The sequence below is a fragment of the Apteryx mantelli genome, chromosome 1 (assembly GCF_036417845.1).
Source record: "Apteryx mantelli isolate bAptMan1 chromosome 1, bAptMan1.hap1, whole genome shotgun sequence".
NCBI lineage: Eukaryota > Metazoa > Chordata > Aves > Apterygiformes > Apterygidae > Apteryx > Apteryx mantelli.
In genome coordinates, this window is record NC_089978.1 from 138,974,642 (window position 1) to 138,990,549 (window position 15,908).

General features: G+C 45.1%; 1 protein-coding gene and 1 pseudogene across 1 annotated transcript; both read left to right on the forward strand.

Annotated features, from left to right (window-relative positions):
- Positions 1 to 15,908, forward strand: part of LOC106488771 (very long chain fatty acid elongase 7-like) — a 47,782-nt pseudogene that overhangs the window by 14,337 nt on the left and 17,537 nt on the right.
- Positions 3,664 to 5,615, forward strand: LOC106488770 (potassium voltage-gated channel subfamily A member 5-like). Its single transcript, XM_013947802.2, has one exon. The coding sequence runs from the start codon at positions 3,664 to 3,666 to the stop codon at positions 5,560 to 5,562; it is 1,899 nt and encodes a 632-aa protein (XP_013803256.2). The 3' UTR covers positions 5,563 to 5,615.

Here is a 15,908-nt window from a genome sequence, read left to right on the forward strand (position 1 = left end):
AAGAAGGCCATGGCTTGGTGTGTGGGAGCGTGCCCCCCTGAACAGCAGCCACACACACCACCATCACTCCTGCTGCGTAACACCATCCATTGGGTGCTGCTCATTGGCTCATGATGGCCTGGATCAGCCAGTTGCATCCGCCTCAGTACCTCAGTGCAGGGACAGGCCACCATGCAATGCTGGAAATGCATCATAGGTAGGCTGCTGCTGAAGGAGCGGAAGATGGGAGACAGCTACAGAAGTTTCATATGTGGTGCACATGATTTTACAGTTCTGAGCATGAGGATGTATTATGCATGTTCCTGGCATGATATTGTAAGGGCCCTGAGGATATGGTCCTTCTTTTCTCCTGGTGGAGGGGTTGGTAAGTTAGTGTTGGGGATGCAGGTCTGCCTTTGCCGAAGGATAGAGACTCCCTGGTTTTGGCAGAGGTTCTTCTTCTGCAAAGCCTTATTCTTGTGTGAGTCTCACACAGGCACTAGCTGGTAAAATAGGGAATCTCGGAAGAATCACATTCAGGCAGTGTCTTGATGCTGCCTAAGAAACTAGGGCAGTCCCATTTACTAGCCCTCTGTCCAGCCTCAGAAAACCTGCAAATGAGGTTGCAGGATAAGCCATCACTGATGCTGTGAGCAACCCACGGGGAAAAAAAAATAAAAGTAGCACCTCTTCTAGAGGGGATGGCAATAGACATCATGACTGGATTAGAAAAACTGATAGATTTGGGTAGAAGTGGGAGCTGGAGAGAATGGTAAATTTTAGTGTGGATGTGCTGGAGTGTAAGAAACCTCAGGGAGTCCCTGGTTAAAACATTAGTAGTGCATTGCAGCACTTGCTATGTCACGCTATTCTGCATGCTCTCCTTTCTCTCCAATATCTTGGCTTTCTGCTGGTAGCACCGCTCTTCAAGAAGGTGTTCAGAGTCATTTTGCCACACTCAGAAAATCAGGGATGCTACATAACAATTACACTTTGAACTTCCCTGCTTGGAGGAGAGGTTTCTTCCTCTTTAACATCACCCTCCCACTTTCTTTTGACCCTTCCTCTTCTCTTCCCTTGCACGCGTTTATACAGATACCCTGTCCTAAATCCTCAGTGTTGTTAAAGCTGCAGAGGAAGTAGTAGTTTTCTACTCAAACACTATACACAAGAGCTGTATTTTACTGCTACATCAATTAATAATGCATATTTTCTTCATCAGATTTTCAATAAGGTTTTCATAGAGATGAATGGGAGTGAGTCTGTCTCTTAGCACTTTAGCACAATCCCATCTGCCTGCAGATTCAGGATGTGAACACTGCCTTATGACATTGAGAAAGCAAGCTAGAAACTTGTTTTTCATCAAGGTAGAATTTAAATTCAGCATCATCTCTTCCAGGCATCCAAGAAGGGCTGCTACAGGGCATATCAGAATGTGGCTTCTCTCCCCATTGTTGATGAAGGAATCATGGGGATGGGTACAAGGGTGTATATGTTCAAATATGTGCAGGAACACCAGGTTGAATGAAAAAACATAGAGGTGAGGGAGCAGGCACAGGTGCTGGCACATTTTGTGTTGTGTTACTGACTATATTAATGTGCAGATGAGAGCACAGTTGCATGTCTGTGGTATGACAAGCCCTGTGAAAGGGAAATGCTCACTGAGCAGGCTCCAATGGCGTACACAGTTCTGGCCGGACACTGGAGTTCCTGGGGTGCAATTTATTAATTCTGGACTGGCATTGCCTCCTGGAGGTCTGTGTGGATGTGTCCGGAGATGTTTCCTCTTGAAATGAATGATTATTCGAGGAAAGGTTTGGAGGGAGAATATCTTGCTTTAGACCAGCTGACAGAGCTGGAAAAACAGACTAATGTTCCAGTACGCAAGCCCTTCCTCAGGTTGTTATCCCTGAGATGCATTGATAACAAAGCTGTTATTGGTTGGGGTGCACAGATGTCTGTGTTTACTGTCAGAGTTTGCCAGTCCCTAAGGATATTATACTACATTTTGTAGGTTTGATATATTACCCTGTTAAATAACTGCTCCTGTAAATCAGACCATTGTTTTCAAAGGGCTGCTCTAGAAAACACACCTGTAATTTTGCATCTAAGAATTACTCATGTGAGTAAAGTGGATCCTGTATTCACCTGCACAGCTACATAACAAGTTAGTGATTCTGTGCTCGGCTCTCAGAGGGAAATTTCAGAACATGACCATGTCACTGGGAAATCCTCACTTATGATGATTTCTCCATCAATACATATGTCATATATTCTTTTTATTTTGGCAGTGTTTTTAATATCTTTGGACATATTTCGTACACAGAGGTAATATCTTACATCAGGTGAAAACCCATTAATCCTCATGAATCTAGGTAAACACTGATGCAGCTATGAGTACTACTGCAAGGATTCAGTAAGAATGTCACTGCAGTGATGCCATCCAGAAGGCAAAATGGTTTTCCACTTAATTTACATATTTTACAATAGTTTTTGTTAGAAACCTAGGAATTTCAAGGGAATACATATGTCTATAGGTTTTAATCCTGTAGTATATGTACGTATTATATTTCCCTGCAGACCTTCAATAGAATAGATGAGCTCATGATATGAATATAGAAAACAAATAAGATCTTAGCATTGATTGTATTACTGAACTGTTACTAAAGTGATCATGTAAAGCTGGTTCAAGCCCTTTTCTCTAATAGAATGCACACCTATTGAAATTTATCAGCTTTGGATGTGGGTTTAAGAATGCATTGAAGGGAAAGCATGCTCCTGGGTTGCATATGCTAAAACGTTAGGCAGGAAGGTGGCCTGGTAGAAAGGTTGTGTCTTTCCCTGTCTTTGGAAGCGTCTTTTGGAGCTGCAACAAAATCACAATAAGCTTGCGAGGAAAAGCAAAGTAAACTGACCTCCTCTCCCCCCAACCCTTTCTTTGTTCTGATTATGGCGGGAGGGGGAACCAAGAGGCCCAGGGAACACCCGGAGCTTTCACCGCCCGGATTATGACTGTCATTACCAGTAAGTGGGGGGGTTACCGCCAGAGCCCTGCCCGCGCCCGCCCACTCCCTTTTACAAGTAATCCACGCGTGGGGCCGCGCCGTAATCCCCTGGCTGCGGCGCGCGGGGGAGGGGGGGCGGAGGGGTCGCGGCGGTGCGCGGCCGCAGTGACACCCCTGCCGCCGGGATCGGCTCCGCGCAGCCCGGCGGGGCTAGGCCGCCCCCTCGGCACCGCCCCCCTTCCCGGCGCAGCCCCCCCGCAGGACCTCTGGGGATGCGCCGCGGCTCCCCCAGCGCGGTGGGGCGGGGCGGTGGGTGCGCACGGGAGCTCCGTTCCCTGGAGACGGCTTGCGCGGAGCCCCCGCGGGTGTCGTCCGGCGGGGCGGGATGCTGCAGCCTGGTAGGCGGGGGGGGGGCTACGGGCTGCTGGCAGCGGGGGCTCGGAGGAGTCGGGATCCTCCTTGACGTCAAGCGCTAATAAATGCCCGCGCGTTCATATCCGGGTCCCCGCGCGGCTCCCCCGCGCTGCGCTCGGCTGCGCGCCGCCGCGCACTAAGCGCGGAGGCGGCTCGGGCCGCGCCGCGCCGGGGAGGGCGCCCGCTCACCCGCCCCGAGGTGCCCGCGGCTGTGGGGCGGGGAGCGCAGCGCAGCGCAGCATGCCTGCTGCCGCCGCCGCTGCCCATGGAGATCCCGCTGGTGACTCTGGAGAACGGCGGCGCCACGGCCATCGCGGCCGGCGAGGATGCTGCGGCCGGCGGCGGCGGCGGCGGCAGCAGCAGCGCCCGGGCTCGCCGCCGGGGCGACCTGCTCCGTATTGCCAGCGCCGCCGCGCCGCGCCTGAGCGGCAGCAAGGAGGGCGCCCCGCCGCTACCGCCGCCGGCGAACGAGGAGGGGCAGCGGCCGCCGCCTGCCCCCTGCGGAGGTGGCCCCGACGGGCGAGCGGTGCGCGGAGCCTCGCGGCCGCTGCCCCTTCCGCGGCCGTCGCCTCGCGCCCCGCGCCCTGGCGCGGCCGAGATGGGCCCCCCGGAGGAAGGTGGGCACCGCCTGGGCATGGCCATGGCGGCAGCCGGCGAGGAGGAGGAGGAGGCGGTGGCAGTGGCAGCAGCAAGCCGGGGCGCCATGCACCACCAGCGGGTGCTGATCAACATCTCGGGGCTGCGCTTTGAGACCCAGCTGGGCACCCTCAACCAGTTCCCTGACACACTGCTGGGCGACCCGGATAAGCGCATGCACTACTTTGACCCACTCCGCAATGAGTACTTCTTCGACCGTAACCGGCCCAGCTTCGATGGGATCCTCTACTTCTACCAGTCCAGGGGCAAGCTCCGCCGGCCTGTCAACGTCTCCATCGATGTCTTTGCCGATGAAATCCGTTTCTACCAGCTGGGCGAGGAGGCCTTGGAGCGGTTCCGGGAGGACGAGGGCTTCATCAAGGAGGAGGAGAAGCCCTTGCCCCGCAACAAATTCCAGCGCCAGGTCTGGCTCATCTTTGAGTACCCCGAGAGCTCCGGCTCAGCCCGGGCCATCGCCATTGTCTCTGTGCTGGTGATCCTCATCTCCATCATCACCTTCTGTCTGGAGACCCTGCCTGAATTCAGGGACGAGAGGGAGATGCCTGTGCCCCTGCCCCCCCAAACCAGAGGCTTGAATGGCACAGCTGGGGACTCCCTACCCATGCAGCCACCCAGCAGCCTCTCTGACCCCTTCTTCATCATTGAGACCACTTGCGTGATCTGGTTTACCTTCGAGCTCCTTGTCCGCTTCTTCGCCTGCCCCAGCAAGCCTGAGTTCTCCCGCAACATCATGAACATCATTGACATTGTGGCCATCATCCCCTACTTCATCACCTTGGGCACCGAGCTGGCTCACGAGCAGCAGCAGCCTGAGACTAGCAGTAGCAATGGAGGCGGGGGCCAGCAGCAAGCCATGTCCTTGGCCATCCTCAGAGTTATCCGTCTGGTCAGGGTCTTCAGGATCTTCAAGCTCTCCAGACACTCCAAGGGGCTGCAGATCTTGGGACAGACTTTGAAAGCCAGCATGAGGGAGCTGGGCCTCCTCATTTTCTTCCTCTTCATTGGGGTGATCCTCTTCTCCAGCACTGTCTACTTTGCTGAGTCCGATGACCCTGAGTCTCATTTCTCCAGCATCCCTGATGCCTTTTGGTGGGCAGTAGTGACCATGACCACCGTAGGCTATGGGGACATGCGGCCTGTCACTGTGGGGGGCAAGATCGTAGGTTCCTTGTGTGCCATCGCAGGCGTGCTCACCATCGCCCTGCCTGTCCCTGTCATTGTATCCAACTTCAACTACTTCTACCACCGTGAGACTGATCACGAAGAGCAAGCTATTCTCAAGGATGAACACAGCAGTGCTCAGGGTAGCACAGTTGGAGGAGGTGCAAAAAGAAGATCCAGTAAAAACTCTCTGAACAAATCTGTTGTGCACTTGGAAAACAGTGAGGGGTTCAACAATGATACCAGTTCTTTAGAGAAAACTGATATCAAAGCTAAAAGTAATGTAGATCTCAGAAAATCTCTCTATGCTCTCTGTCTGGACACCAGTAGGGAAACAGACCTGTAAGAAAAGGAGAGAGTTTGAGTTCAGAGATGCAGAAGGATTTGCTGGTGTCGGAAACTTACTACTAATATTATTCTTTTGGTACCACTTAGTATTTTAAGTCAGGCTATATTTTATAAATTGATCACTGTCCTGAGCAGACCTCCAGGAATACATGTTTTTTATGTTCTTTTTCCATGCCACAAAGGGTCACCTATTTTTAAAATAGACTAAGAATAATCTACACTCCATGATGCAGGAGCTGGTAAATTATGACAGTGCAAAACCTAATTTGTAGCCACTTATTTTAGCAAATGGTGGTTGGTTTTAAATGGGTCATTTGTGACCAGTTTAGTTGCTCCAAGTTTAGTATTAAAGAGCTGGGGGATGTGTGTGTGGAGAGTGAATGAATTTAAGGGGGGGGGTGAGTTTTTTGTACTGTAGTTTCAAACTAAAATTATTCCAATATATTTTATATTTGTATAACTGTATTTGTGGGTGAAAGGGGATTTCTTATTCCTGTGAAGTGGGACTTCATTAAAGCACTAGGAACGTTAGCTGATCAGCACTTTCAGAATTTTCCACTTGTGATCAGTAAAGACCTGGTTATCTAATATATGAAGTGAATTTGGTGCTTTTAACCCTATAGCAGAAAACGTTAGTTGTCAATGAGATGTTAGTTTCTTGTGAGCCTTAAATTATTAAATATTGTAGATATACTTCTTTTTAAATAATTTTATTATCTTACTGTTTCAGAATTTCTAAATAATTCAGTCCTGTGCTTTCTCTCTGAGAAAAGAAGTATGTGCAGCTTTTTTTTTTTTCAGTTTTACAGTTTTATACCTTCAGTAAATTTTTGAGACTAAAAGAGAAAGGTTATTGTCTGCAGTTACTAGTTTTTATCCAAGCGCACAACAGATTAAAAACCATCAGGGGGTGGATAGATATAACCTGAAAGCTAATTATGAGTGCAGTATCTGCAAAACTTTTTTTGTTTTATGCTTCAGATTGCTTTGGCACATGTATCAGTCACCTTCATGTATCCATGCCATTTGTGTACACGGTTCACTGTTTTTAATTATCGTAGACTGGGAACGGATGGCACTTCAAGAGTCTAACATGGCATGCTGTGGCTTATCTCTTGTACTGAGATGGAAACCATCACCTTTCACCATAACATATCCTTGTTTTCTTTTATTTCCAAACAAAACCTTTTCAGTGCTGTGGATTTTACAGTTAAAATGTTGCTGAAAGATAAATGACAAATCATCTTCATCGTGGTAACCCAGCACTGTGCAGCTTCCAAGTCAAGACTGATGCAAAGTTGCTTCTTTACTTTAAATGAAAAAGCTGTGTTATCCTTTTTTTTGCAAAGGACATCTCTCTCTCTCTCTCTCTCTCTCTCTCTCTCTCTCTCTCTTTTTTCCCTCAAACTCCTGTTGCATTGCTGAAGGATGTTTCCTGCCTTTACTGAGTGCAGTGGCACAGCAAGACTAGCAGAAAGAGAAGTCTTGGTTGTCAACACTCAAGGTTTGTTTTTATCTAATTTTCTAATATACTTAAGTAAATATTATGTCAGGATTGTAATTTATGCAAGATATGAGATGAGATATAGAGAAGACATGAGATATATATGCACTGTGGTAAATTTAAATCAGCCTTGCAAAATGCTCCTGTAACATTCCTAGCCCAGACACAAATCCTGCTTACCTGTCCTTCACCATGACTTTCAATAATAATAATGGAAAAATGAATGATATTTTTCCTTCCTATTCAGTAAAACATTAGTCATGGCAAGTGCTGGGCAAGTAGAATTTTTCCTGCTTCATACAAAGAACGGTCACACAGAGCTCAGTCCAAAGCTGGGAGGAAGAGTCTGAATCTGACAGTAGACTGCAGGATTCTTCATATTAATTTTAGATGTTGGTTTCTTGGTTTGTTTGTTTGTTTACTGAGATGGGGAATGGTGCTGTAATATGCTGAGAAACTATCTGCAACAGGACTAAGGTGCCGGTCCTGCTGCACTCCAGACACAGGCAGATCTCCTGTTTGCTTTAGGGGGAGTTTTTGCCTCAGGATGAAGTGCAGAATTAGCCGTTTGGTGAGGATGAATCTAAAATGAAGCAAAGAAGTGGTACAGTGTGCCAGTGGCAGATTTAAAAATCTAGATCAATAGAATTAGAGTGATTTTATTTTTTTTTAAATCAGGTGATTTAGTTTGATTGACTTTAGCTGATTAAACCCATCTAACAGCTGAATTAGTCCCAAACGATTCAGTGAGGCTTGCAGGATCAAACTTTGGCTATGTGTTTGTGTAACTGTTACCTCTCCTCCTTCCTGACCACTGATCCCCCATTGCTCTCCCAATTGTGTGGTGTGCTGAGTTAGACTGTCAGCACTTCAGAGCAGGGACCATAACAGTGGAAACCTGCACATGGCCAGGGCTTCTGGATATTAATGCAGTGAAAAGGATGTGTAATAGTAATTATTGCAACCAGTGGAGTAACACTGGTGTAAAGCTAATGTAGGGGAGAGCAGATGAGGCCTATGGAGAGTGGGTGGAACTGATCTTAAAAGCCCATTCCGGATGGTGAGGGAAGCTCCTGTCTCTCTCCTTCCTTCTTGGTCCTCTTCCTCCCACTGTGGGACCTTCTGTTGCTTACCCTGGACTGGTTCTGTCCTTGTGCAAGTACACATGCAGGTACTGGCTCCTCTTCCAGAAGCTGCTTGAGCTCACTAATCTGGCAGAAAAGCTAACCCAACAACAACAAAAAATAGAGAGTTTTCTGTCACATTAGTGGGTTGAATAATTGTCTCACAGAAAGCAATTGAGTGCCAGAGCCAGTGCAAGGAAGATGGGGGGAAAGGTCTGTGGTGTAGGGAGGTGAGCAAGCAGGGGAGGCGGGAAATCTTCCGCTTTCACTGGCAGTGAACTGTTAAATTGTCATAGCTGCTTGTTGAACCCTACTCTGTATTTGCAGAGATACCTCAGGACTTGGTCTTGAAAGATGCTGGGGGCCCTTAACCTCCCACTGGAACCAGTTGGCAAAATTCAGCTCTGGGTTCCAGTGCTTGCACTCTGCTGGAACTTGGGGGAGGATTTGTCCCAGTAGGAGGAGTAGGATCTCTGCACAATCAAGGTCAAGCTCTGTGAGAGCAAAATACCCAGATTTCTGCACAGGGTTGTATTCAAGCTTGCCGAATCATGCCTCAGCCTTCTATTTGAACGTGCTGTGTTTTTCCATAATAAACAAAAGAATTTTGCAATAAAAAGAAAACCAATTATTCTCAAAATATGATTAAAGATATTTGTTTGGCTTGGCTTTCTTAAGAGTTGTCAAGTGCAGATTGAACTCAGCTTTGACGCCTTCTTTACAAGGATACATAATTTCTGTTGGCTTATAAGGCAGTAAAGGATTTGCTTTCTAATGATAGAAGTTGCTGCCAGACACTGAGCAATAGGACCAGAAACACGGTTAGAGCACAGTTTAGCAAAGCACTTAGCATGTGCTCTCAGCACATGCTGAAATTGAGCTTTATTCAGCAGGTATTTTAGATGCATTGGTGTTTGAGAGTGTTGCTTAAAGATGAGCTATGTGCCCTACTGAAAACTTAGACCCATCAGTTCCCATTGGACTTTGGTGGAAATAATTAGGTGCCTGAAATGTTTTGCAAGCCTAAATATAAGTGGTGCTGCAGGACACTGGAATCAGAGCACCAGATTCTTATTGCAGAAGAAGTGGCTATTACTGCAACACTGTATGAGAACAGCCGTCTTGGTATGACCCATTCCAAGCTGCGTAATAGGACTGTCTGCAGCAGTTTGCAAAGAATTGCAACTTTGGCCTGAATAAAAATGTAACTGCACTTTCCAGCAGCAAGGACCTGCTCTTGCTTGAATTGACTTTGGTGTCAAGAACCTTCATTGAGCTGAGTAAGCGTCATGTACTTGCACCTGGGGTACAAACAGTGCAGAAGCCTAGTAACATATAGATGCAAACTGCTGCCACAAAGGAAAATAAGAGAGAAATACAAGCAAATCGCTCTGTAAAAGTTCATATAAATGTGAAACAAGAAGAGAGTTTATGCTATGTATGCCAATTCTGGGCTCATTTCAAGAAGGAAATCTGTCCAAACCATTATTGATTTTATGGTAGCTGACCTGGAATGAAAAATAACCTGAATAAAACCTCTTTGGAATATCACAAGCCACAAGATATCAGAGCTTACTGAATAGCAAATCATTGCAAACCAGGAAAACATCACTTTTTTTAAACTCTGATGACTAGTGAGCTACATCACAAAAGGTTCCTTACCCACCCATGCCTGTATGCTGTAGTTATTAATGGCTTGTCATTTTGAGCGGGACAGTATCTACCAAAGGGCCATGCCTTCCTGCTTGGGGGTGCTGAGCTGAATATTCTCTTGGGTCACCAAGTTTATTTTGCGCAGCTAGGCCCTAAGGGGAGACTGCATTCACATTGTAGTTGTCCATCATTCTGAAAATGATAAGACAGTAACTACCAGTTAAATAACACCATTCATCTCCAAGTACTTTATGAACAATGCAGTGATAATCTTCTACATACAGACATGATAAGAGGAAAGACTGTGGAAAAGAGGATTGTGCCTTTTATAGGAGGACTGAGCTAGGATGAGGCACAACCAGGAGTGGGCTTGGCTGGGCTGGAACATCTAAAATGAAGGGCCACCAAGAGGAGGGAAGGAAGGAGGGAAGGGAGCAGAGATGTATCCCGTACTCTCCTTTCTGCTCTCTTGCCACCCTCCCAGCAGTGGCAGCATGGCTCTTGGTGGCTCTGTGGGCATGGACTGTAAGCCAGCCTCTGTGCACCGTGACCCATCTGGTGGGATCACTGAGCACAGAGGGACAGTTAATGCTGCTTCAAGCAGCACGAATAAATCCCTCTTTTGTGTGCTCTTTTTATTCAGACTACGTCAAGGGAAAATGGCACTTTCTCTGGCTGTTCCTTGGCTACTTGTGCTGCAAACATGGCTCCCTCTGGCCGTCCCCTTGGTGGCAGTGGTGAGGAGGGTCTGCTGGCTCACGGTATATTGAGCACCACTCTGAAGAAGCTTCCCTTCTCTGTGTGCTGCCATTCACCTCAAATTAGGTTATGGAGGGAGTATCATTGCACTTTCTTTCCCTCCCTCCCTCACTATATGTATGTACGCAAATGGCTTTGTTCCACTGAAACACATCAGTGCAGGCCGTTCCAAGGCAAAACACGGAAAGTGTTTAACTCTGCAGCAATGCTACTTCGCTGTAGTGAAGAACGAGATTTGTTTGGGTCATTCAGCAACATGTCATGACCAATAATGAAATTTGATGAGGACCTGCAGGCAAATTGCTGCTGTACTTCAGCAATAATGAAGGGAGAGCTTTAAAGAGCTAATTGAGACTTGGGCATTGCAGCTTGCCCAAATGATGGGGTCAGTACATTGTATGGCAGTCAGGGTGTTGGAAAGACCTTTCTCTTTAATTATAAGGTTGATCCTGTTTGGGGCTGAGGGGCGGCAGGGAAGCTGTGAGCTAAATCTTTAACAGACAGCATCTGCTTGCCTTTGGTGCTGCTTTAGCTGTCACTGTGTAACCATCAGGTTCACAACCTCCCTTGGTCGGCTAAGTTAGCTACAAACATTTAAAAAATGAAATAGAAAAGGTGTATATAATACTATAGCCTGAAAAACCTTCAAAATCAGTGTGCCAGAATCAGTGTGCCAAGACATATGTAATATTCAGCACCACAATGTATTTTTAAAACATGCCATTTAGTGTACTTTTACTAAGTTTTTCTTCTTCCTTACTGCATACAGTAACCTCTCCCTGGTCTTCCATGTCACCTTATTGAATTTCTGTTGTTATTGTCTTAATTTGGGACCTAACTGTGCTGATACTCACCTGTGAAATTTGGTCATGCTATTTGATGTTTTTGTGTCAGCTCATTGTAGAAATACAGGCAGAGATTCTCTAGTAACTACCTGTGGGTCTACTGGGCAGAAAATACCCCTATATCTGTGTGATGAAATATTGTAAAAAATGTGGATACTATATCAGTAACATTATGTCTAATCATATGAAATAAGAAGCTTTATGATAACTGGAGCAGTCAAAAAGTAATGCTAAGAATGATGTGGCTAAAGAATTAATTGAAATTAGAAGTTGCAAAGATAAATATTAATTTATTTAAAGAAAAAAGAATAGCATACACAATTAGCATTATATATTGCAGTGCTTTCTCATTCTTGTAATTTAGTAATTTATTTGGTATATTTTGATTCTGAGGTATCTGTATTATATTTAACAGGGGCTGGGGAAAAAAAAAAAGACTAAACCAGGGACAGGCCTTCAGCTGTTATTAACTGGTGACTTGAAGATGGTTTGTTTACCTGGAAGCTTTTTTTTTTTTTCCCCCTCAGTAATACCAGTTGGTCTAATAAAAACTATTTTCTCTTTATAAATACTGCAAGTAAACATATTTGCGTAATTAGCATAGCTTCTTTGAACTCGTCTGTGGATCCAAACCAGTAATTCCAGCTCCAGATTCTCAGCACAGTATCAGCACTGCCTAACTTTGTGCATTCCCCACTGTTGGAAATGCATGGGTCTTGATTCTGTGTTCGTACCAGCTTGTGTGCCGCTTTCCTCTTCGAATTTACAGCTCAGCTGGCCTCTACAAGGTAATTATGTCTTATTGACAGTGTGTCAAATCTGACTCAGCAAAAAGTTTGAAATTTTGCACTGTAAAACACATTTCCAGGGCCCAATGAAGAGAGCTAGCTAGTCCAACTTTGCACTAGCTTTGCATCCCCAGTTTTGTTTTGTTTTTTTTAAGAACTTTGTGCTGAGGACCTGAATTCTGTTCTCATTTGTGCCTGGGTGAACTCAAAGCAACAGTGTTCTGAACCACTGGATCTGTCTGCTATCTTGTTTCCATTGTTCTGAAAGAGACCCAACATCCTTTGTTTTCAGCCGATTTCTCCTACTTAGACTTGGCGTGACATGAAAATGAGGTTAACCTTTCCAATGGAACAATGTTACTTTGAATTTTCAGCAGTGTAAAGTGACCTGATTTCCAGAAATGACCTGATCTAATAGTAAAATTAATAACCTTCCTAGCTAGCAACAAAAGTTTTCCATTAGAGCACTAGCTTCCCAGCACAGATATCTATATGATTACTGCACAATGAGTTATCGAGACAGAATTCAGAATTTACCAAAAGTAGTCTGTAAATTCTCTTCTGTATTAGTAATCCACTCATGTTCCTGTCACAAGAAAGATGTTTCCCGGGAAATCACTGCGGGTTGTAACATTTTTCTGACATGTGGGAGAGCGAAGTGAAAGATATATCTCATCTCTGTGTTTCTACTACTGCCTGCCATGGAGAATGTTGTTTGCTGTCTTGTGGGAAGCAGCTTTTAAGCAGTCAGGGGTAACTGTGCAGTTTTTCATGCTGTGTGATGTTTTCCCCTCCTAGAGTTTATCACCTGCTGCAGTCCTTCTCACATGAGCAAAGACTTAAACTCAGGGTTTCCGAGTCTTAACAAATATTGTCTGAGAAAGCAAAGACACATGATGAAGAGTGGCTTCTGCAAACAGGGGTAATTTGTAGTTTTACCTTCTGTTGATCCTGCACTTTTCCAACCGTGATTATTCTGCTCCTGGATTATCCTGCCTCTTGCCCTTTGGATTATACCTCCTGCTCACTTCCTCCCTTCACTTTTATCCCACAGGACATTTGATGGTGGTAACAGTCATTAGTACAAAGCAGTAAGCAAGAGGGCCATCCTGCTACAGATGTGATTAGTGCTAGGAATTCCTCAGGTCCCTCCCTTCAGTTTTGGATAAATGTGTTGCTATAGTTGGTTATATTTAAAGTTGACATAGGAATAGATGTTGCTAGATAAGCCACTGGGCACCTCTGGTGCAAATCAGTAATAATTCTCTTCTCAGGAGAGTAACAATTCTACCCATCTCAATTTTTTTGAGGAAGCCAATTTAGAGATAAACATTGATGAAATATGTGGTCTCTACACTCTGGTCATGTCTCCAGCCCAATCTCAGCAGTGTTGTGTGCTTCCTATAGGTGATGTGCACAATAAAACCTTGCAGCTGTCCTCACCAGCAAACAGCTGCGTGACAAATACTCCTATCTAGGGTTGCAGTTTGTGTGCAGATAGTGGAGAAAGAGGTACTGTTTAAATATGCTAGATCAGTGGACAGCACAGATATCTAAAAGTCTGAGGTGTGTAGAGCGAGGAGGGGGCAGTAAGGTTAAAAATGCCCCGCTTTGTACAGTAGCACTTCACTGATGGTATCCTAGCAGTTGGTAATCCCCCCCAAAAGTCTCAAAAATCCATACCAGGGTTTTCTTTGCTCCCTCCAGAGTTGGTAGGGATTACTTAGATTCTACCATACTTAATTCTCTCAAGCAAGCTCAACACAATTTTAAATGTCTTCCACCTCTTCTCTCTCTCCCTCCTCCCTGTTTAATTGTAAGTAGAAATGCATGTGATTTGAGAGGGAACAGCTGAAAGTGATTTGAATTATTTAAGCGGTACAAGCCTTACAGTTTATTTTTTCTCTCTTGTTTAAAATTATTTGAAAATCTGAGGGTTGTAATTGAGGGAAGGCTTTAATGTGAAGTTGCAGAGCAATTTTTATGATATTCTTACTCCAGAAAACACTGTAATTTTCAAGGCAGTGCTGCATAGTAGGATTATTTAAAGACAAGAAAAGTTAATGTGAAATTGCATGTTGTTATTATTATCTTATTATTATACAATTAAATTTTGGAATGCTTTAATTAGGGAATGTAATCTTTAGTGTGCTGGGAAATTCCAGCCATGCAAGAAAATTGATGAAAAGAAATGATCAGTCTGGCGAGTGACAGAGATTGTTCTGGGGAGAGACACCTTCTAGATAAGCTGAGCCACTGTGCCTTGAAGGAGACAAGATTCCCATGAGCAAAGGGAAGAGCAGAAGTCTATAGCGGAGAAGTTAAGGCATTCACCTAGGGATGAAGGAGAAAGGGATGTTTGCTCTCAGGTCTGTTTCTGCATGACAGCTATCAGGCAAAATATCTATGCCCTATCACTTAGGACCATGTTTTAAAAGTCTGCTCAGTGCTTTGAAAGAAAAGATATAGGTACCTGTCTTAGGAGAATGTGCCAAACTGTGGATCCCAAGCAGACACTGGCATCTTCTTGCAGCCTGAGTGGGTAAGTCCCAGTAAGCAGCAAAATTTCATTCATATTCCTGCATACCACTTTCCTCAATTTTCTACACTTTTCTCATCTCCAAATGACCCCCTCCTTGACTGAAGGAGGGGGTTCTGCCTTTATTGGTTCAAATGTCAGTGTGTTCAATGTTCAGAGATGCCCCAAACCTCCTTGTGTGCAAAAGGTAGCAAAGGCGTTTCGGTCAGTGTTTTGTGCTCTGGAACCGAGAACTGCATTGATTCTTCAGTTGCTCTGTCCTGGGGACCGCCAAAACACAGATGAGCACTGTGAGCTGTGCGTAGCTTGCTCATGTACCATACTTGAAACAGATAAACTACTATAGAAGTGCTAATTATTATTATTATTATTAAACATTGAAAAAAAGTTATGTATTATTAGAAACTAGTATTTTTAACTTGCTCTCATAGATTTATTTCTGTTTCGTGCAGAATTAATTTGGCAGCTTAATAGAATGTTCAGAAGCTTATCCTGTTTTTTTATTTGTTTGTTTTGGGGGGTTGTTTTCAGTATCTCCAAATTTCAGCCATCTTCCTGACATTCTGAATTGCAATTGTCTTAGGCAGGCACTGGAAAAATACCAAGGGATGTAAGAAGAACCAGGTATACTGATAAAGGAGCGGAAGCTGAGAACCATATAGTTTTGGAGCACGAAGCGAAATCTCTCTGGAAGGCTTCGAAACACCATGCATTTCACAACAGAATTTGCACGGCTTCATGTGAATGGAAAACAGGGTAGGTCCTGCTCTTAATAAGAAAACTGGCTATTCCACTGAGGAGGAGGCAGGAATTCTCCTGGACATCCTGACTACATCTGTATTGGCAAATGAAATGTGCCCAGGACCGTTCTGTGGCACTGAGACCACCTGGCATACAACAGCCTGTGTTCCTAATGTTAGATTATCTTTCCCTTCAAAGCAAGGTGGCCAGAGGCAAACTGCCTAATAGGCACAGTTCCTGGCTTCTGCCTGTTCCCAGATTGTGCCTAGGTAGAGAGCTATCCAGTACAGACTGCAAGTGTTCCTAGGACCCTTTAACAATATAGATGATTGTGATTAATTGCTCAGGAATGTTCCCTTGAACTGTTTAATTGAAAAGAGTAGATACAACT